The sequence below is a fragment of the Anarhichas minor genome, unplaced genomic scaffold, assembly GCF_050575085.1.
Source record: "Anarhichas minor isolate MPS153535 unplaced genomic scaffold, ASM5057508v1 ptg000058l, whole genome shotgun sequence".
In the NCBI taxonomy this organism is placed as follows: Eukaryota; Metazoa; Chordata; class Actinopteri; order Perciformes; family Anarhichadidae; genus Anarhichas; species Anarhichas minor.
In genome coordinates, this window is record NW_027466504.1 from 6,491,447 (window position 1) to 6,514,790 (window position 23,344).

Below are 23,344 nucleotides of genomic sequence, written 5' to 3' on the forward strand. Positions count from 1 at the left end.
TCGCGGCGTCCATGTGGCCGGCACATGATCTGGTTGTAGAACACACAACACTGTCTTCTCATTTAGGAAGACCATCAAACCTTGGAAACTCCAGAGCTCTGAGTCAGTGGTAACTTCCTAATAAGGCAAACATGGGTCAAAAGGGTTTCTAAGTTGTAGATAATAACTTTAAAAAATGGTTTGTAAATCATTTAATTGACTTTTTACATGGAAAATGCACATTAATCATCTAATCTGTAAATATACCCGCGTTAGCCAGCTGGCTAACTGCGGTCCTTTGGGCAACATGTTCTAAAACCAACAGCTCTTTTTCACAGGAGGCATTTCGACTTGTTATAGGATGAAAAGTACAGTCACTAATAACATACGATGCCTCTGTTTCATTCAACTGTCCCCGTAAGCCATGACAGTGTAACACCTCTTCCTAACTGGACGTGACGCGAATGAGTAAACATCCGATTGTTTCATGTTTTACCCAATGAAGATGTCCTAACCTGCTCCGTGCGTCTGCGAACAGGCTGTTTGAACAAACACTCGCCCTTGTTCTCCACCTCCAACCTCCAAAATCGACTCTGACAGTAACTGAGAGTTAATCAATATCACTCTCTATTACATAGAGAGCAACATCGCTCGTTGTATATGAGGACAATTATTTGTTTGCTTAAGGAAGAGGTGTGAGCCAGCATGCACAATGCCAGGACCCCAACACTGTAGCAGCTAAATGGAATTCAGCCATCGTTAATATGATTATTTACCGCTTATATTTTTCTTACTGTTATGCCAAAATGTCCTCCATTAAAAAGGCATATTGAAGAGTAGGTTCAGAAATACAAGCAAAGGGCACAATAAGGCAAATAAAACAGTAAATCGTTTGCGTTATAGTTCAGTTACGTCATTAAAAAAAGAAGAATATGGATGGGCAAGTTGTGAAATATCGTTCTGTCTGGAACAAAAGCCATTGAAGAGCAACTTTTTACCATTTACAACTCCAAACTTAATAGATTAGAGGAAGAACCCTTTAGTTACATGTTGGAAGTCATGGTCCAATGCATTTCCCTTTGTAATAAGTCTGCACTTCTAAATTAGTATAAGTCAATGGCTTTTTTTAGCCATTGATTTATACTAATTTAGTATAAGTTTTCGCAGGTTGTACTGGAGGAGAATACACACCAGCTTGCTAACCAAAGGTCACCATTATTAATGGGTTATTAGCGATCTATTAAATCTTAAGTACATTTATAACATTTATAACAAAGCCACAACTGACATACGTTTTAATAATTTCCCCTTAATAGAAAGTATTTTTTTGTCACTTTCCTTGATGAGTCTACTTGTACAGTGTTTTACAATGTTTTTCCCCTCAAATATTCTCAGATATTCTTTCACCAAACTCAAGACTGCAGCATTAACTCACACAGTGTGGTGTATTCTGTTGAATGCTGTGTGTTTGCCAGGAATATGCTTGTCATCTTGTTTATGTTTTGCCATCACAACTTGTGTCACTGGAGGAATAAGACTCGTTTTTTATTTCCAGTTCACGACTAATTTGCCTCGGCCTGCTTTGGCCCGTGTGGTGGCCGTTTACACAAGGAGAGCTTTCTAAAGGGAGGTTGCTGTACAGTCTGAGGTGTCCTGTCTAAACCGTTCCACTGAGGTTACTTTCCTCCATCCGACACGACATGCACTGATCTCAGGTCAGGTAAACAAGCCTGTCCTTGCCTGCTAAAGTAAATCAACTGGGGAAAAACAGTATTCAAAGAAGCGCGCTCAGTTCTTTCTCAGCAGATTGTATCAAGCAGTAAGTGTGAACGATGGCTTTCTCCTGTTTTACAGTTTTAGTTTTGAATCTCAAGTTAACGCCTCACTAAGTTGACACATCGGCAGCCTCCACCCTTTTCTCCTCAAGCTGCTGCGTGTTCACACCCATTATGAAGCAAGCTGCATCATTATCACTTGCTGTCTGAGGGAGGATGAATGAGTGAGGATTGGAATACACAACACATAGATTGGCTTTTCAGTGCGGTTATTTGAAACAAGTGATAGTGGGATGAAAGTTTGCCCAGTCTTTACGTACTGGAATCCATCTATCATATGGAAGAAATATTGGTTTGAATATAAGATATAGTACAGTAATATTATATGATATGATAGTGTAACTGATTCCAAAGGGAACAATTCTAAAATAATAAGATATATGTAGCAACAACATTCCTCCTTCGACTCTGGAGGGGATTTCGATGGCATTTGTCAACATTTTTCTCAGCTTTTAAGAAAATGTTCAGCAGACATGTTCAATAACAGTTGGAGCCATATGTTGACGGCCTATTCCATAATTTCTCCATTTACATTCTTATCGGAGCTTTTCTCTCAGGGTTGCACTAATAAGGTCCTCACATCTATTTTCATCCTGACAGAAAACATTTCTCAGCCCCCCAGGCAGCACACATGGTGGGACCCGATCCTGAGGGCACTGGCCAGTGTTCTGAGTACAGGAGATGTGCAGCCAAGCGGAGGGGAGGAGGGGATTGTGGGTAGTCTAAACACCGTCTTGCTCTGTGGCTGTATACCAAAATGTCTTTTGTGTGTGTGTGTGTGTGTAGGTGTGTGTAGGTGTGTGTGCACGGGCGAAGCGCAATAGTGAATTACAGCAGACCACACACACCAGAGGTAGCACCTCGGCTTCTGTGCCTGTTTTAGCTACTGAACAAACTTAGCATGAGGTGAAAGGTGGAGTTCAAGAGCAAGGACTGCAAGAGGTCAAGATTTCCAATGCTGGTAGCAATGGTGATATGACGTTACATTAAGATGCTGCGGGTGTATTTCCAGTCACAACACGTATATTTTGCTCTCTTAAAAAAATCTCTCTTGACAACAGTTAAAGCTAATTTAATGCCGCACTCATCAACATTTTTGTATTACCGTTGAATCGAATGACTATTTCATGTAAAAGAGAGATTTATTACTGGGCTTTGCAGTCCATCCCAGCTCATCAAATTTTGTAAATGGGGAAAACTCACTCATTACTATTATCTGTTGCTATCATTGCCGCTGTGCCTCTCAAAAAACCACAACTGATTGCAGCAAACTGAGGCATGTTCTCACAGAAATGGAAACAGGACAGACTTTGAGGGAGAAATTCATGAGTATATATAACTTAATGTAACACCTCATCACAAAACAACTCCTGGGATGCATTAAACATCTCAGATTGATGATAGCGTAAGAGTATCCGTGGGGGATTTCTCCTTAACCTTGTAAAGACTTACTCTCCCTCCTATTTGACCACATCCTCGCTATGTGTGCCGGTGTCTGGCTCTCATAGGCAAGAGAGTGAGTGCGATACATCCCTTGGTGAGGAGTGAGTCTTCCCACTGGAATTCCAGTAGCTGTGCCACAGGCCACCCTCTTGCAATCAGCTCGCAGTTGTCCATTTCCACCTACTTATATCCTGCCTCATGCACGACCAAAAGACCTATTATGTCCATGAGAATTGGCAGGCTGCCCTCGCCCATATCTTGAAGGGTGAGAGGAGCAAAACACCGGCTAGTAGAGTCAAGCTGAGGCCAGCTGGTGGCCTGAACCTGAGCTGTTTTCCCATCATTGGCTGGAAGGAGGCTACCAGAGCTAACATCGGTCATGGATGTCACACGTTGTGCTGCTGGAGATCTTTAGATAGCTTGAGGGGCACTCTGTACTGTACAAACGGTGTCCTTAGCAGATCACTGATTTATTCTTCGGCCCCTGGCGTAGTCTGTTCCTCATTAGAAATGCTTTCCAGTCTCGGGGAACATGCTCCACCATGTTGGAATTTGGAGAATGTACACAGCAGTGGTTATATGATTATTTTTCATGTGAGGTGATAATGTGAGTAAACTGATGTTTGGATGCAATTATCGAGCGACAACCCAGACAGTTAGGTTTTCTGCTGCGGATCTCATGACTCACACGAGGAAAATTATTCAGCATTCTTTGTGAGATACGAGTGCGATACTGGGTGAATGGCTGCTCAGTTCTAGTTTTGAGCCTGGAGTACATTACATGGTCATTACATGACAACTTTGGGAGGGGAATGACGCCTGAACTGAAACCCATCGTTGTCCGCTTACCTCCAATCTGATCGAATGATTGCTTCCTGTTTTCCTCTATGTCTGTGTCCTCTGGGAATCCATGAGTCGCTCCAGTTTGGTTTATGAAGCTCTTATCTGTTTGGTCAGTAAATAACATTCCAAGGAAAAATTTCTTTTTGTAGCTGACGCTTAAAATTTTATTGTGTCCTTTAAAAAAAATTAAAAAAAATCTGCAGAAGCGAAGAGTCCCAAATCACTTCCAGAAAGTTTTGCCTTTGATTTCATTGAACTGAGCAGATAATGTCAATAGTAATCATGAGTATTTATGATCTCTGGGAGTGTTTTGCAGCACTGTACATTATCAGAATGAGTGTGTGTTGGCTACTTTCCCCCAGCTTTTGATAGAAGTATGTGCGGTTTCATTTCCAGCAACAGCAATGTGCTTCGTAACATCTGGTGAGATTATCTCCAAAGGCTCAGTTCATTAGAAGTGTTGGAGGTTTCCAGCTGCCGACTTAGAAACACTTTGAGTTGATTGCATTCATACTTCTTATAAAATTGCCTAATTGTGTAATTTGAAATAAGAAACGCATTCTTGAGGATTTCTCGGGCATTATCGCTCATTTTGGTCGCAGCTCCATGTATATGGCACGCATCCCACAGTAAAGCATATGATTGGTTCCAAAACAGCGCTGAGCACGCAATGGCAGAGAGGCACGAGAAGATTTGAGCCAGGACTTTTAAAGATACCCAGACACCATCTGCTCTACTTTGGATTTCAACAGTTTTAATTTGAGAGTTTCATTCTTTCAAACAGTGTATGTAACGTGAACTCCCTTCTCTCACAAATTAATCCAATTAATCTCTCTTTTGCTATTTCTTTTTTTACAAGAATTATATTGGATGAAGCCTTGTGTCAGTTGACGATGTACATGATGGCCACGTACTGTAAACTTTCTGTAATCTAACTCGAGTGCCAGCAGCTTAAAAAAAATACATAGTCTTTATTTGACGTTGAGATTTTTGGGAAACTGGACAATTTAAACTTTTGGACCAGAGTGAGATAGCCTCATGGATCCTTACTTCATTCAGACTAAAGTTGTAGAATAATTAGCTTTGCCTGACGAGGAGCTACACCCATTCATACACGTTCTTCCTATGGTCTAAGAGAGTCCAAACATTTAAGTAAACATGAACAACTCCATTGCATTCTTCATGGAGGAGCTCCAAACTTTATACTTGATGACATAACTTTCAAAACTACATACAAAGTAACATAGTGACTTTTATTTATTAAACAGGAAGTGGATATTTTAAAACTGTGTGAATTGTTTTTTTAACCTGATAAAGTTATTATGCTATCGTATCAGCTAACAACAGAGCATGAGTGTAATATCCAATATTCACTCCTCTTTTAGCTCTGTTTTAGTCTCAACCAACTCCTGAAGGAAATATCTGGCTATTTAGCGCCTTAATGCTCCACTGTGTTCACCAGCTGGTTGTTTACTCTGTCTGTCTGCCATTAGGTCCTCATGTACAGTGAGAATTATCAGATCTTTTTAGCTAAAAACAGCTGCCTGCTGCGGCTGGAAACTGCGAGTAATGACACAAAACCAAACGGGACCAGCTATCGGTCTCAAATCTGTATGATTAGCAGCTGAGCTGCTACTGATCCCACAGCCACACAGATATTGAGCTGGAATCGGTTACCTTCACACTGCGGCAGTGATGCTTAAAGAAGAAGCTGTGAGAGTTGGAGAAAAGTAGAAATTGAGGAAAATACAAACAGTATGAATTCAAAGAATAGCAGGTAAATCAAGTCTACTGGGAAAAGAACAAGGTGTGATGAGCATATTTCTAAATTCCCAACTACTATCTGCCGTGACTGTTAATTAGAGCTGACATTGTAGTCTAAAAGCTGACACAGTGGGGTCCTGTCCAAACCTGTCCACAGAAGACAAGAACACTCCAGGTATTTTAACTTGACACCTCCCCAGTCTACTAGTCTAGTCTAACTGAAGCCTGCTGACCCTGCCATTCCTCTCAATTCAACTTCACAAAATGACCCTCCATGTTACGTAACATCAATACATGCCACACATACAGAATCACACTCTGCATTTCTCAACTCCAACAAAAAAATTTGCTCAGAAAGGATCGTGCGGAGGCCTGTAATAATGGCCTGTTCCTCAGAAACTCTAGTGTGTGTCAGAGGCAGAGGGAGCTGCTGCGGGGGCTAGACAAATACCAGGGATGCCTGCAGGCTTTGTTGTATTCAGAGCCAGCGAGCGTGTACAAAAGTACAGAAACACCGAGCGTGTGCGGTGAAACTAAGTGTGTGCAAAAGGCAGAGCTAAAGGAGAGGCCACAAAAGAGCTGATAATGTGAAAGGACGGCCATTTGATAGCTTGGACACAAGCGGTGTGTGGCGTCAACACAGAGACCATCAAAGAGGACGCTGATTGGAAGCCGAGCTGATAATTAACTGACGAATGCATCTTTCCAGGATCTTTCCAGTTAACAAATTGGTTGTTTCTGAATCATTGAACTGTGGTTATTATCTAATGTTGCCGTAAGCGTTCAATGTTCTGGATTAAAGGTTTAGGTAATGAAAGGCCTGGGAGGTTCTGAGCCCTTAGATCCAAAAGAATAGCTTAATATGAGGTCAATGCTAGTAATGAAATAAAACCTCCTATGTTGTTGTAATTATACAGCATTAAATAGCATGCTTTTTTTTTTTTTTACCAGTTTGTTACAAAGTACATTGCACTAAAAAGCTATAATGTAATCTGTAAATACTGTTTTATTTATAAGCTGTATTTTTCAATTCAAAACAATCTACGTTAAACTGCCATATTCGTTTCCTTTTTAGCCACGCTAGCAATCTGTCCAACACTTTCTTATTTTGTGTTTGATGCTAATTTGCGAATGCTAGCATGCTAACATGCTAAACTGACATGGCGAAGGCGGTATTTTACCTAACATTTTACCTACTAATCATCAGCCTGTTAGCGTTGTCATTGTGTCTCTTCTAAATTTTGACAGTGAGTTGTTATCCATTATAGTTTACGACAAAATGACGGGTAATTATTATTGAGACTAACCCTCCATTCTCCCAGGTCAGACAGAAGCACTTACTCTTACATGATAACATCTGCTACAATTACTGGCCCATCATTCATCCTGTGTGCCGTGATTAGCAGCCATTTCTCAACCCGCTCTGTTTTTTCGGCAGCACAATGCAATGCAACCTCCCAACCCCACCAGTCAGCGGGGTCACACAGGGAGCTCGCAACTGTGAAACGATGAGACTGATGTCCAAGATCAACCCTCCGGATATCTTCTGTGGCATAACGAGCAGCCAAATATTTTATCCGTCACAGTTTACTGCCTATCTCAACCTCACTGCCCGCGGCTCACACAGAGGATGAGGAGAGAAACACGCCAGCAACACACCAGTCTGGATTTGCCGGTTCCCCCACAGGGCAGATCAAATGGTGATCTACACCTCTCCCATGTGGTATGTATTTGACAAGGGGCCGAGGCCGGGGGGGTGGGGAAGCGAGCTCGGCGCTGGTCCCCTCCGCTGTCCCAAACTCGGGGCTAAATCATGAGGGCAGACACATCCGACCCGCCCCATCTGGGCCTGCTTATCTCTCACTTTCTGGAGCCAAGGCTAGCCATCAATCAGAGCATTAGGACGCTGATACATACTGTGAAGAAAAGACTGGGGTGCATTATGGGGGGTGGATAGCGAGGGCTTTTCTTTACTGTGTGACAGCGTAGGTAATATAGGTCAGTAAACCATAAAGAGTGGGCCTCCAGTATATAATGCACGGTAGAGAAATACAGTAGGCTTAGCTGGCATGTTCCCAGGCCACGAAAGTACAGTAAGTGTGAGTGTGGGAGAGACAGAGGGAGTGTTTGAGTGGGAGATGCAGCAGCAGTTGTCTTCAGTGGACGCATTCTTCTACAGTGAGCGTCCGTGTGTTTGTGCTTCACCAGGTGCCTGGAATGCCTCTGGACAAACAGGCAATATTTCACTCATATGGTCCTTTGTGTTGCTGAATAGCACACATTTAAGTCAGCAAAGAAAGCCGGAGAATAACAAATGTTAACTTAAGGCCTCTCTGAAACAATACCGGTCTCAGCGCGCTGGAAAAATTCCCCCAATAGCCCGTCATTACATTGTTTTGGATTTATACGTCCCAGCGGTGCAGTTCGCCGACACATTCAGATACCGAACAAATGGAATGTTTCACGTTTCTTTCAGATTACACTGCCCTGCCCGGAGGTAGCTAAACATTCATTAGTCAGTGAATTAGGCTCAATCGGCCCCACATAATTGTGTGATCAGCGGCAGTAACGCCCCAGGAATGTCGGTGTTATCGTTAAAAGTGCATTTTATTTCACACTGATGACTGATGCTGTGATTAACAACTCCACTGGGTGTGTTTATCCTTTTTAACCGTACTGCTTACTTCCAGAAATAGCATCATGCATTTAACTCATCGCATGTGTCATTTCTTCCTGTTACTTAAGCTTTTCCTTCCAACAGAGCAGTTCACGACAAGGGAAAAATCTGATAAATATTAAAAAATAAGACGTGCATGGTCAAGAATATGTGTAATAAAGTTGTTTTTTTGTTCAAAAAGTTTTTCTCATAACAAATCATTGAATAGGAATAATGGGAATTGAAACATAGAATAAAGATATATATTTACATTTTTGGTGCAGCATCTATTCTAGCTATTTCCCTCTCAAACTCAATTTCCCTCCTACTTGTCATCTTCCCGTATGCTTCCACTGCATTTCCAAATCTGTTATAACTCTGAAAGGCAGCTGTATGGCAAAAGAGAGAGAGAGAGAGAGAGAGAGAGAGAGAGAGAGAGACAGAGAGAGACAGAAAGTGGGAGCGACAGAGGGAGGGAAAGCGAAAAAAGAGTGAGTGAAGAGGACAGAAATAGTTGAGGGTGTGTAGGCCGGGCTCCGACCACTGGCATGCACGAGGAAGCAGCCTCCATTCCACAGGCCCGCAGATAGTTTGAAGACACTACAGAGCGCGCAGCACAGCAGCCCACATGCAAGTCCGCTGGCCTTCCCCACCCTCGGCTATTCTGGGCCTCTCTGCCACTGTGGTGGCTTTCCCTCAGCGACCACACGAGTAAAGAGTAAAAGCCTGGGAGAGAAAAACATGAGAAATTGAAGCTTCAGGCGAAGAGGGGAGGAGATGCATTGTTTACTGTTTGTCTTGTTTTTTTTCATCATCTCTCGCCATCATGCGGCATCTGGGACGATTTATGGGGCCGCGGCGTCGCAGAAACAAAGACACTCCGCTGCAGTTTACAATAAGTCGGCCGTAGCATCACCAGCAGTTTAATGTTTAAAGGATGAATCTGGTTAATTATAGCTTGAGTCAGTTATGGTGACATTGTACTCATCAAATTAAGTGTTGAGATATGAGAAGAGGGTGACACTGCTGCCGCAAAGTCCAATGGGGCATGCAACACGAGCAGTCAGACAGGTTGTAATCAAATCAAAGGTTTAGCCAGATTATTGAACCCCGGATTTCTTTTTAGTGATTTCACTAAATGTGGTGAACAATGTTGTTATTACACTAAAACACTAAAGGTGAAAACGTTAAAATATTTAACCAATACATGTCACCATGAATCTTCCACACTTGATTACTTACATTAAGAGGCAATTATTATTTATATTACAAGTTCTCAAATGTTATGTTTAAATATGCAAATTAGGAATTAACTTATTAAATATGTGCTAGTGGCATACATATCCCCCCCAAAAAAAATCTGAACATTGGATAAAACAAGGTTCAGAATTCTTGAAACATTAGAGTCAAAGATTTTTACAGAGGGGATTTTGGATATCTCTGTATCATTCCATAAATTATAAAATATTGTCAACCTTCAAAAAAAATTTTTTTTGAATTCTCACCATGCTTTAGGACTAAAATGTTGGATGAATCAGGCTATGAATGATATATGAACAAACTTGGTTACTGGTACCGTTACATGATTGAAGTTCAAATTCATAGTCACGTGCAGCAACACGTGAAAAGACAGATCCGCATCCAATTGCCAAAACAGTTTGAAAATTTGGGTTTGGTTGTAATTGTCCCAAGCTTGTGATACCCAAGGTCACAGTTTACTATGTTAAAAATGGTAACTTCCAGTAATTTTATCTCATATCACCATATCACAAATAATCTCCAATAGTGGCTGTGCCACCCCGGAATGGCACATTTCTATCGGGTAACTGAATATATTTTAATGTTTTTCCTTTAGATCATTCAACACCATCTTCTCTCACGGATACCATGTCACTTTCTTCAAGTGACAATGACATCTCCAGTCAAAGACAAAGGGGTATTTTGACAGGCAGAAATATATCCAGCTCTGGCGTCATGAACAGGTCTACCACAGAGGTTTCGGATTCAGAGGCTGCAAAAGAGGTACTTGACAGCAGTAGATGTCAGTTACAATTTATACTCACAATATCATCAAGAAAATTGTTAAACTGAATTAAGATTCTCACCAATCGGAGTTGTTACCACCTGGCTCAAGGCTGGCAACAAAAAGGGAGGCCACACAGAGATCTAACACAAAACAGTTTATTTAGCTGCACAACTTCCGCATAACGAACAAATGATTAGGCTGGTGCAGCAGGCCCTGCTGAGTGTGTGAGAGAGAGAGAGAGAGACTCCCAGAAGGCTGTCTTTTATTGCCATCCTGGAGGCTCCAATCAGATGATTGGATGATTGGTTGATTGGTGCAGGTGACTCCTCCCACCAGGAACCCCTGTGCAGGAACACAGCCAGCAGAGTGAGAGGGTCGTCACAGAGTATAATGACATTTAGAATGGTGAATGCCAGATTGAGAAAGTTAAGAAACTTAATTTAGTGTCAAGTAAAAAATTAACACAGGGTTTAGCTGTTGCGTAGCTTTGTATTGTGTAACTCTTCTTTCCACACATATTTATTCAATTAGGTTATCATACATATCATACATACATGAAACGGTGCCTTCTCTTTTGTAGTGTATATAAGTCTATATTGTTTAGGCTTTAACATGCCCCACATATCATGAAAAAGTGTTGCTGCATTACCTGATTTTTCATCTTCTTTTGCAGCACTGCTGTTTTATTTATTTTTATTTTTTGAAACCTTCCTCTGATGCAGGGAATTCCTTTTTACCCCTAGTCTGAATAGACCAATTTGTGTTTATTGTTGTTTAATTAAGACTGAATTGTACACTAAAAAAAATTCTCTCATGTGAGTAGATGGTAGAAAATGCCTTGCTCACGAAACCTGGAGGTGAGGATGTCCTCGAAGAGTACAAGTCAGAAAATTCACTGAAGCACCGCACCCGTAGACAGCTTGTCAACATATTGGCTAGCCATATGACGGAAATGCATGAGTAAGTGTTTCTTCAATAAATTGTAGAATTTTAAACCATTTCAGACTGAAAGGGTTTATATTAAGAAGGAATGTAATTCATTTTCAGAATGCATGGCAGGGAATTAACAAAGGTGGTTCCCTATAGTTATTAGGGGGCATTTCAATTTCATGTTTTTTTGAGACTGGAATTGAGACTGGAATTTGCAAAAATGCATATTGACAAGCCACAACGCTTCTGGGAGAATGTCCTTTGGACAGATGAGACAAAACTGGAGCTTTTTGGCAAGTCACATCAGCTCTATGTTCACAGACATGAAGCATACAGAGAAAATAACACTGTACCTACTGTGAAACATGGAGGCTCGGTTGTGTTCTGAGGCTGCTTTGCTGCATCTGGCACAGGGTGTCTTGAATCAGTGCAGGGTACAATGAAATCTCAAGACCATCAAGGCATTCTGGAGCGAAATGTGCTGCCCAGTGTCAGAAAGCTTGGTCTCAGTCACAGGTCATGGGTCCTCCAACAGGATAATGACCCAAAACACAGCTAAATACACCCAAGAATGAATAAGAGCAAACCATTGGACTATTCTGAAGTGGCCTTCTATGAGCCCTGATCTAAATCCTATTGAACATCTGTGGAAGGAGCTGAAACATGCAGTCTGGAGAAGGCACCCTTCAAACCTGAGACAGCTGGAGCAGTTTGCTCACGATGAGTGGGCCAATATACCTGTTGACAGGTGCAGAAGTCTCAATGAGAGTTACAGAAATCACTTGATTGCAGTGATTGCCTCAAAAGGTTGTGCAACAAAATATTAAGTTAAGGGTACCATCATTTTTGTCCAGGCCATTTTCATTAGTTTGTTTTTTTAAATGATTCTGTTGAACCATAATTCAAAAGCAATGTCTGATTTGTATTAGTTAATTTTCAGTGAATTTGTATTTATTATTACTTTTGTCAGTTTCAAGTTATTTCAGTGACCATTGTGGGTTTTTCTTTCTTTAACGGAATGGTACCAACAATTTTGTGCATGTGTGTATGTAGTTAAGTTGTGCCCATGGTGCTTGGAAGAGATTTTCTGAATAAAAAGAAATGTGTATCAATGATTTGTTGTAGTTCACTGTTGTCTTTAGGGTGAAAACATTTGACCTTATGTAAGTATAGATACACAATTTAGTGTTAAAAATACACTTTCACATGTCATAAAACAACACTGTGAGTGTTGAATATTTAACACTATTAAAGAGTTAAAATATCAACACTATCCAAAGTGTAAATTTAACTCGGAACCCGTGAGGATTATATAAACACCGGCATATTGTTAATATTAACACTATGCGAGTTAAATTCACACTTCCGATTTTGCTGTGAGGCCTCACTGGCCTCAGACAATACAAGCCTGTGCTGGATGCCGTCCATCGTGTCATGGATAATAAACCATCTTCTCAACCTCCCACTGAACTGTCTGTAACTTGGTGACGCAGCCCCTCTGGTCATGATAATACCTTCACCTTTGTCTGCTCTGTAGAGGCTAATCAGCTCTGCCTACAGCCAATTCAGCAATGAATCACCTTCTGAACTGCACCTGCATTTCCCATCAGGATGGAAAATATATTTAACAACTGACGGGTGATAGATAGCATTAATAGCCATGAACTCTGTAACATCCTCACCTGTGAAAGAAGGGACGGCCATACACACTCTCATTGGTATTCCTCCCTTATTCACTTGTATTTGCCGTTCCCCGCTTTGAGAAATCATCAAACATTGATCAAAAGAATATGAAGAAATAAGGAGAAAATTCTGTTGCTCTTTGAAGCTGATGGATGTTCTACAACAGCGTCTCCTGGGGCTACAACAGACGTGGAGTTATTTACTCTCTCGCTGTTTTTTTGGTCTTGGTTATAAGGTGTCTCGTAACAGTTTTTGAGAGCACCCAAACAAAGGCTTTTATCAGTCACACACATGGCTCTGTGGAAGGCAATGTTGGTGTGTCGGGCAGCCGGCCTACCGGTCCACCATTCTGTTCCAGACTAAAACATCTATAAAATATTGGATTGGCATAACACCTTATACAGATATTCATAGTTCACAGATGCTGAATCCTAATGCCTTTGGCAATCCTCTGACTTTTCAAAATGTCAAAATTTCAAAAACATTAAAAAAATTCAACACTTTCAAAACTAACTAAGGTGCACTCAGTAGAGTTCAGACCTCCACCAGTTGTGTCTGCAAAAAACCACAGCGATTGAAAGTATTGAGTGATTGAAAGTATACAACCCACAACTGGCTAACCCCCCCCCCCCCCCCCCCCACACACACACACACACACACCACCTCTAGACAATAATGGGCTGTAAAGCGTCGTAAAACACACCTCATTCAAACCCAAAAACAAGCGGTGATGTATGCAGGCAATCGGCTCAAAGTGGTCTTATAACACACTATCTTACCAAAACTAATTAATATTCACCAAGCTGACTGACACGTAGCCCCCCGTTAACAAATTGAAGCATGCTAACACGCTAACCTAAGATGATGAAAATGGTAAGCATTATACCTGCTACACATTGGCATATAAACATTGCTATTGTGAGGATGTTAGCATGCTTTATCAACACCTGAGACAGTTTTATTTAAAATGTTGAGGCTCTACATAGGTCTCCACCTTCTGATTTCTGCTTGTTTCAAAATAGATAAAAAGCTTTTTTTTAAGTGTTACATGAACATTTGGTAATATCTAATTATCATGTTCTGGTGTACCTGAGGAGAGGAGACATAATGTAACTACCCAAATAGACGTGACTCAGGCTTTCCTCACCTTCTCATACACAGATGCAGGCTGGGTAATGTGTCTGGAGCTGTCGAAGTTAAGCCCAGACTGTGTTTAATAAGAGCAGATTATCTCGATTTTGGGCTTATTCCACCCTGAACCACAAAGAGCTGTTGTGTCTCGGCCAATGCAGACTAATGATGAAACTCGCACGGGGATGACAATGAGCAACATCTCTGCTTGTCATGTCTCCTATATCCTGCTCATCACCCACACTTCATCCTCTCAGGAGGATCCTAATACTTATTCTTTAGGCGCCACCTGCTGGCCACAAGCTGCCTGCAACTATTAAAAGGATTTTTCCTCACACGCTCCAATCAGACTTTTATTACATTGATGCTGAAGAATTTTAATGCTCATTAAGATCACATTTATCCACTTTTCAGCACCTTTTTAAAAAAACGATTGTTGTTCAAACTAAATGTTGACGATAAAGTTCATACATCTCGTGGAAGAGATAAGTGTAATAAGCTTGTTTGTTTACTTAGTAGAGGGAGAGGACAGGGAGGGCCGATCAAAGTTCATGGTCTGGAATGTGTTGATGTTATTATGAACGTTCTTTTAGGGAACTGTGTGTTCTTACCAGCTTTTCAGACTTTGGGGAAAACAAAAGCAAAATGTTGTATTTGCGAGGGGCAAGCATCTCTCTAAGGATCCATCACATTTGTTCTGTAAGTGATGTGTATCTGCTCTCGGAAGGAATGAAGGATGTCTGATGGCATGACATGATTGTGTCCCCGAGTCACTGCAGAGAGGAAGGAAGAAATCGTTAGACCACAATGTCAAAAGTCACAGAGAGGTCTCTGATGCAATCTGCTTGCCTTCGATTTTCCCAGCATTCATCATTTGTCAGGGAGTAATAACATTTGATTTTATCATAACCGCAAGATAGATATTTTAGGATGCAGTTGACACAAAACCTAAGAAACTCAAATGTCCATCAAATACTAATAGCATGCGCTCTATAAGCCTAAATCTTCAACGTTAAGGCTAAGGTCCATACACTGCAAACTGTTGCGCCATTCTTTAGCTTTTATTTCTTATAGTGTGATCAAATTGTATGTAAAAACTTCACAAACATGGCATAAGTTGTAAAGTTAATGCTGATTATTTATTTTGGAAATTGTAATTGTCATTTTATCATTTTATATAATTGCTGTAATGTCAAAAGTCAATGTCAGGAAATCTCATCAATATAATCTGTACATTGCGGGTTTTGAGATCTGTGAGTGCTGTCAAAGGTAACATCAATAAAACAACAACCAGACAAACATAAAGAGTTGGACACCTGGGTGAGTGACTACTGTGAGTGACTGCTACTGTGAGTGACGTAAGGACACCGAGCGATTTATGGTGCTGATACTGCATGCATTTTATCAATGTTTTCACCAACAACAAAGAAAATCATTGGACTATTGTTATAACTCCGCCTTTGAATAAAGTCTGAGCTGCAAACATTAGCATCGTTGTCACCATTCTTGTTTCAGGATATTCAGCGTCGCTGTTTTTGTGTGCCACACCAGGGTGCAGTGACTGTCAGACAGGGGAAACAGGATTTTAATAAGGGAGGTGAGGTGGATGCGGTTCCTTGTGTTTTACAGACAGAGAGAAAGCACATTGTCTACATGCGAATCAGCTGTATTCTCACGATTACAGTTCTTGCTCAACCTCTTTCTCTGTGTTTAGAAGAAGAAAAGCGACAGCAAGCGGCGGGATCTCGACTTGTCTCGATATAACTTGAATTAACAATGATTTAAAAAAGGGATTATATATGTATATATATATACATATATATGTATATGTATTTGTATATGTAAATATATATATATATATATACTGTACTGGTTTTAATCAGAGGTATAACACACGTCAAGTGAGCTCTGGTCACATGTGAACGAACTAACTGTGATGAGAACTGCTCTTCTGCCTGGAACACGGCACACTGATACGTTTCAGTTTAGTCACCTGTTGAGCGCCAAGGTTGAGAGGTGAAGCCTGAAACACTAGCTTGGGATCAGGAGTAGTATTGGTTGTCATTCCAGCAACAGATCCAGACTTTCAGAAAAACAAGTTTCCACAAGAATTTGTGTTTTAAAAGCAGCATTTCCTGAATTTCGGATACATTTAACTTTCTCCCCCCTGGTTTACCCTCAGGAGAATTAGCATCCGTCTCCTTGGCCGGACCTGTGCCTCAAACCGAACCATCCTCAGTTATTAGTTGAAGGGACAAAGCAGTCCATCACCAATGCAGTGACAGAAAATCAGCTGCAATGTCCTGTTTCTGAGGTGAATGCACGGATCAGAGTTGTGATGGAAGTTGCTTAAAGACAAAGCTGAAATGCCTCAGCCTCACCGGTTGAGAGAATAGCTGTTAATGTCAAGAGCTTTTCACCATTTTATGTTGCTTTTTGTAACAGTTTCCGTTTCCTTGGCGAAACGCCCTGACTACAGTAGCCCGCTGTGCGTCTCTTGCTAGACCTAAGGATAAGAGCACCAAGTGCTCGCAGCTGAGATACACATCAGGAAAGCAAGTGCAGGCCTATGAGTTGGACTTCCCCGATTCCTCATCAGCACCACAGCGGAGTGCTATTGTGCCTCCTGTTACACAACACATATTCACGTCTGAATGAGCCTTTAAACTATCTGTGAATGCGTCACGCAGCTGTCGCAGACAGGTAGATGTCTCATGCACATGAGTAGAAAATTGACAGGGGACAATTGGACTTCACACTCTGTGGTCTGGCAGTAGTGATAGTCCTGATAGTGATGCCTTATTTCACCCTGATTCTTCTCCCACGTTTTGTTTGACAACTGCAATGGGCTTGTTTCTTGCGGATAAAGGCAAATCTGAGGCTGCTTTGATTTCTCCCCCACCCCGTGTGAGAGCTCGGGCAGATGTGTGGCGGGTGGATAAAACGACAGTGTTGACAATATCTGCTTATCTTCTGGCTTTGACCCGATGGGAGCAAGGCCATGGCTGGATGCGCCTGCCTTATCGGCATATCTACGTCTGCGGGGCCAACCCAGGACCAATGTTGGTTTTTTTTGTTGGTTTTTTCTTTTGCACCGCCATGCCTCCGGGTTTCAGCTGGGCTTTTTGTTCCCCGTGCAGGCAGAATGCAGGCTGTGGGCTGAGGAACAATACCGTGTTCAGAGAGCAGGGAAGAAACTGCACGTAGCAATCCTGACATCATATTATGAAAGGGAACTCCCTGTCACCTCTGTTTCCAAGCAAGACTGGCTGTCTACCTCTCTGCAGGCGAAGAGAAATAACCTTTTAGAGAGCGCACGTATACCTCCGCCATGTCGATTAAACATTGATCGTCCCATTCATGTGACTTAATGGACTAACTCTAAAGGTCAGCGAGGTCATCGTTGTCGCTCGGATGTTTTCAGAGGGAAAGTTTCCCAAACCGTTAATCATGAACTTGAGCGGACGAACAAGATAAAATGAGAAAATGAAAAACACAAGCATCTGACAAAAATGTTAAAATAAATACAAAATATCTATTAAACAAGTGACGTATTTACGTAAGGTCAAACACTAGTTTATCATTCTAACTGTCCTCCAAAAGACATGCCATTTGTAACACTTGAATAGAAACCCAGGAAGGGACAGCTCCATGTCCACTGACTAAAGGTCCTGTTGATGTGATAACACGTCTACTTAGTAACTTTTTTAAATCCTGGTGCACACTCCGTCCAAGCTCCCTGCAGGGACACACTGGTGAGACGAGTGAATTGTAAAGGTAGGTCTTTGTTTTCAACTAGAATAATGATTTAGAGCAGCATGGCAATAATTTGTATTTTAAAATATGTAAAATCATGATGTATTGATATTACGTAAAGACAGAAGTAAAGGTGCAACACTGTAAACATTATATCTGAAATTAAACTCATGAATTAACTTATAATGATCAATGAGTGCCTTTAAGTCATTATCACCCGTTCGTACAAATAGTATTATGCAACACGTTGCTTACACTGTTGCAGCTCTGGTATTCAACTTTGCTCACTGATTATTCCCTCACGTGTTGTGATGATATGGTTGATGAGAACTCTTCTCTAGGAATAAAATTCTGGCACAAAAGATCAAAATAGGGTAAAGTGTACCACTAGATCCACATCTCTGATGGTAAAATGTCAAAATAGCAACATAACAAGTAGTTAACAACCAGTGCAATACAAACCCTCACGTGCGCAGTAATCAAATGCTTCATCACAGCTTATTATATCGTGCATACATTTCATTACAAAGGGTGCTTTAACGATCTGAGGAACAAGCCTGTTTATCATTTCAGTTTAGAGCCAATGATGTTTTCTGAGATGAGATAGACTGTGGTCCAGAAAGACAAGATGTAGTTTCATCAAGGTAATAAGACAGGATTTCTCTTAAGTTTGTATAAAGGACAGGACTACTCATGCTGCCAGTATACATAGGGCAGCATACAGTATGTGAGGGCAAACGTCCTGTAGGACATATACAAGTAAAAGTTGTACTGTGAATGCAGAATCAGTGACTAAAAAGTTCAACCCGTACAGGAAGCACAAGCTCAAAAATTGGCTTTCATATTTCAAGATGTGATAGATTACAGTGAAGAATATTTAGCCTACCGGAGATTTGCAAAAGCTATTGCAGTCGCTATATTCACGAGGAAGAAGTATTTTCCCCAATTCCCCAATAGTAGACAAAAGAAAGCAATGTGGCATTAAAAACAATATAAGTTCCTTGTGCAATAGAATCCATGAACTCTTCCTAAACATATACAGAGTGGGGTCCTTGAAATATAATGGGAGCTTCCAAATTTCAAGAACAAGGACGTCTGGGTCCTGGAGCCTTAACCCAGTAGGTGGAAAGCAAGAGGTAATTGAAGGGATGAACTAACCCTCCTATATTCCTGCACGCCAGGGATAACTAGCAGGATGCGCAATGCAAGGTGCAGGAGATGATGTATTGCAAATGCTCCTGTGTCCAATGTAGTGTTAGAGAACACGCACTAAATATGCTTTAGACCACATAATGTAAATTTCATGTAAATCCCTTACATAAAGAAGGCTTCCTTCCTCTTGCCAGTAGATGACGCTATATGAGTCATTTCGGTCATGGAGATGTTATCAAGTGTGAGAAATTTATAGCAGATGGGAAAATGTATGCTCAAGTTACAACTTTAATGGCAAAATGCGCTTTTTTGCCAACACTGCAACATAAAGGAGCGGTTTAATTTTAGCAACTTTGTAGGGGGCGCTATCGAGACATTTTGCCCCCCCGGAACACCAGACCGATATTAGATCTACATTTTTGCCACTTTTGCAAAGTTTCGTGAGTTCATGATCACTTTTAGCCCCTAAAAATGAAATTAATTTGATGGGTGGTCCTCGGGTCCAAGATCTACAGTAACACGCACAGGCAGACCACACTAATGGAAATTTTGAGTCGTTTTTAGGTGACATGAATCAGTTTAGATTGAGGGAGGGGGCACCTGGTAGAAACATGCAGACTCCACACAGAGAGCACGCACCTGTGAGGAAGCAGTGATGACGTGAAGGTGACATTTACATGCCATTTAAAAGATTGGAGGACATAACAGGATAAACTTAGGTCAACTTGATTTTTGCTGACGATTTATTTGCGCCAAACTTACAATAAGACGTAAATCATTTTCATTGTGAGGATACCCAAGGAGGCCGGAACGCTTCATTGTGGCGCCTGAGCACACACGGAATGTTTTGACAGTTACACCAGTACGCTTTCAAGTCAACAGAGGTGCCTCCACTCATACCTGTGCAGTAAGGGCTCTAAAATGGTCAATTTTGTGGTATTTTAGAAAGAACATGTTTACGTAACGTCTTGTTGTGATACTGTATTGCTGAAACGCAGCATATAATGCGTTTAAACCGTTTAACCTCCGCGAGTAACTTTTCTTTCCGAGTGTTAGCCCAAGGTTTGGCGACTTTTAGCTAGCAGCAAGACTTTCGTCAATGACAGCTAATTAACATATTAACGCGTAATAATGACATTGTGAAGTTAATAAGCATGACGCATGCCTGAGACCCCCGACAGTCCGAACCTCACAACTGTGGTCTGGCTTTATAGAGCTGCTGTCACTATCTGACTTCTGGCTAACACCCTCGCTGTGTGATTATTATGTTGATTCAATTATATAAGCTAACTTTAGCTGTAGTTGTCGATTTTCAAACAGTTAGTCGGTCTCTTATCTCTCGTTTATGAACTTACTTTAGCCTTCCATCAGCATAGGGTTTGCATGAAGTTAGCCTTCAGGGCTTTCTGCCAGGAATCTCCCAAGGTTCAACCAAACTAGTTGGTGAGGTTTAGTAAAAGATCATAGTTTAAGTTAAACTACAAGTACTTTATGTTTTTCCTTCGAGGCAGGGTAAATGACAGGAGGCACATTTCGAGGACACACAGAGAGAATGATGTCCTAACTTAGATAAAGACACAATGTTTTCATTTTTGGAGAAGCCACACGTTGCTGTGTCCTTGTTCCCACTGAGTCGACAGACTCTTCTTCATGTAATAACCTGTTTGTAACCTAAGTGTCTGAAAACAGGGAAGTCTGTAACTTTGTCAGCCACCGAGAGTACATTGTGTTACTGGGTTAAAAGTGGAAGGTCACTATCTGCTCATTTTAATTACTACAAATGTATCAGTTGGTGGTGGTGTCAGTTTACTACAAGTTACATTTTAAGATAGTTTCAGTGTTCATGTTTTACTGTTGTCATTTCTCATCTGATTATAATTCAACAGTTATGGCTACTTAGCAAACATTACACCAGCACCATAATACCTAAGGCTAAATGTCAAACTGAACACATACATACGCAGACTGGCTAGCTTGTAAATCAAATAGTATCTTCATAGAACTGATTATCAGTTGATACAGAGTCAAGTATTAATATTAGATTAAAAAAAATGTAAAAATCTGAAAACAGTCGACTCTTTATTTACACTCAGACGACATTTTAATAAATAAATTGTTTAAGTCATTTCCCCAGCAAAAATGCCAAATATTTACTTAATATGACTTCTCAAATGTGAGGACTTGCAGCTTTTCATTGTTCTGTTACTGTTAATTGCTATATTTTCCTAAAAAAAAAAAGAAATTAATTTAATTTTGGGGAAATTGTGATGGGCACTTTTCACTATTTTCTGGCAATTGCCAAAGTAATCTTTAAACCAATTCATTATATGAGTCCCACATTTTCCTTCCTTGTTATTTCTGTCCGTTCTCCGCAGGCCTGCAGGATGGCCCAGGCAGACGGCAAGGTGCTAGTTCTGGGAGCGTTGGCTGGAGCGGCTGGCATCGGTTTGGCTGTGGTGTTCTACCAGGGCTTCAGGTCGAGGCGAAGAGGCTCGTGGCCGCGGTGCAACCTCAACCACACTAATGCACCGGGCTCCGGCGTCATGGTGGTGGACGGCCCAGGTCTGCCCTGGGGGGGTCAGGCTGAGGTGCTGGAGCGCCTCGAGGCCCTGATCCAGTGCGTGTCCGAGCTAAAGGAGGAGATGAAGTCGCTGAAGAGTGCTCTGCCGACGCTGCAGGACCAAGTCAGGGAGGAGCTGAGGGGACGTGACGAGGTGCGCCGAGCCAGCCCTCTCCACAGGAGCACGCCGACGCGGAGGAAAAGGGCTGCAGGCACCATCGCTGGGCCCAGAGCTGGTGGGCGGAGCTCAGAGGAAGCAGAGAGTGAGGGAGGGTGAGTACTTTTTCTCAAAAATGTGTCCTCGCGTAACTCACCACGCTCCCATCAGATTCTTTCAAATTGTCCAAACTCGCCTATGCTGCCACATATTCTACGTCAGTGATGTGTTTCATTAAGTTGCCTCCCTCTGGGCAACACCCAAAAGTCAGAACTGCAACCATAAGACTTTAAAGTCTACCTTCAAGTTTACAGGATTCAGACACGCTCACACAAAGTAATAACACAAAATATTTTCAAACCGAACACACACGCACACTCTGTGCCTGGCTAACTTGTAAACCAAATATTGATATCACATGGCAGACTTGGACCTTTGATCACAGCCAGTACTTTGGATCGTTGCCCCCATGACGATCATTCATTTTCCAGAGCACCCTGTGCTCAAAATCCGGTATCTTCATCACACTTTCTATCTGATTGTACACAAATCACACACTGTTGTAGATGAATGTACATTTTTCCCCCTGATATTACATGCACCCTCTACGGCTGTTAGGGACTCCATAATGCATCTGCATTGAGGTCTTTCTGTGTGTTGGAGCCGGTACAGGTAATGTGGAACCAAAGTTCGGAAACTTTAAGCCGTACGGTGTTAGCAACAAGTGCTGAGGTTAGCACAACGTGCGGATTGGCAATAAAAAAGGCGGCGCATAAAGGGTTCTAAGGTTCTAGGTTCCTGGTCAGCTACAACAGCAACGGAGAGAGAGTTGTGTTGGCAGGATGAAGCTTCATGAAGCATTAAAGCTTTACAACAAATTGGAAAGCAAAAGGATTCATTTCTCAAGGCTTCATGTGCTCACAAAGCCACCTGGTGGCGTATAAAACAGGCAGATATATTACGGTACAAGGCAACACTCCTTCATGATCTCTACCTTGTGATCTGTGGTATAGGCCGCTGTATTTTCTGCCAGTAGGCTATTTATCTTGTGAGTAATGCATCAAATGCGTGTACATTAATCCTTTACAGTTTTAGAACACTGACATTGCCACTCCTGCCAATATAATATGTCATGATTCAATTATTGATCAAATAATTTCTCAACGTGTTTCGGCTTCAGACGTCATCCATCACGTCGTTGGTCTAAAGCGATACACACCTGGATACGAGCTTCACGGAAAACTTCCTGGATTACTTGACACGCGATCGTCACTACCGTCACCAGTAAGACGAGGATGGTGTGTCCGTGTTGCTCCACCTGTTGTCGAGTTTACGAATGGAAACTCATTGAGTGACATTTGATCGCATCACCCAGACGAGGAAATGACAAGCATGTTTATTTGTATAGCACGTTTCATACACGGAGACA

At 41.6% G+C, this 23,344-nt stretch overlaps 1 protein-coding gene across 3 annotated transcripts in view; it reads left to right on the top strand.

The window, feature by feature from the left end:
* The first annotated feature begins 20,057 nt into the window (after positions 1–20,057).
* The window catches only part of rmdn2 (regulator of microtubule dynamics 2), a 29,078-nt gene continuing 25,791 nt past the window's right edge, over positions 20,058–23,344 (top strand). Inside the window, exons 1-2 of one of the 3 annotated variants that reach the window (XM_076076800.1) lie at positions 20,058–20,105; positions 21,574–22,031. In XM_076076800.1, coding sequence (XP_075932915.1) covers positions 21,583–22,031 — 449 coding nt within the window. In that variant the 5' untranslated portion in view covers positions 20,058–20,105; positions 21,574–21,582. Of the gene's footprint in view, positions 20,123–20,382; positions 20,851–21,573; positions 22,032–23,344 lie in introns of those variants that run through there. The other 2 variants (XM_076076799.1, XM_076076798.1) reach the window with 2 other exon arrangements.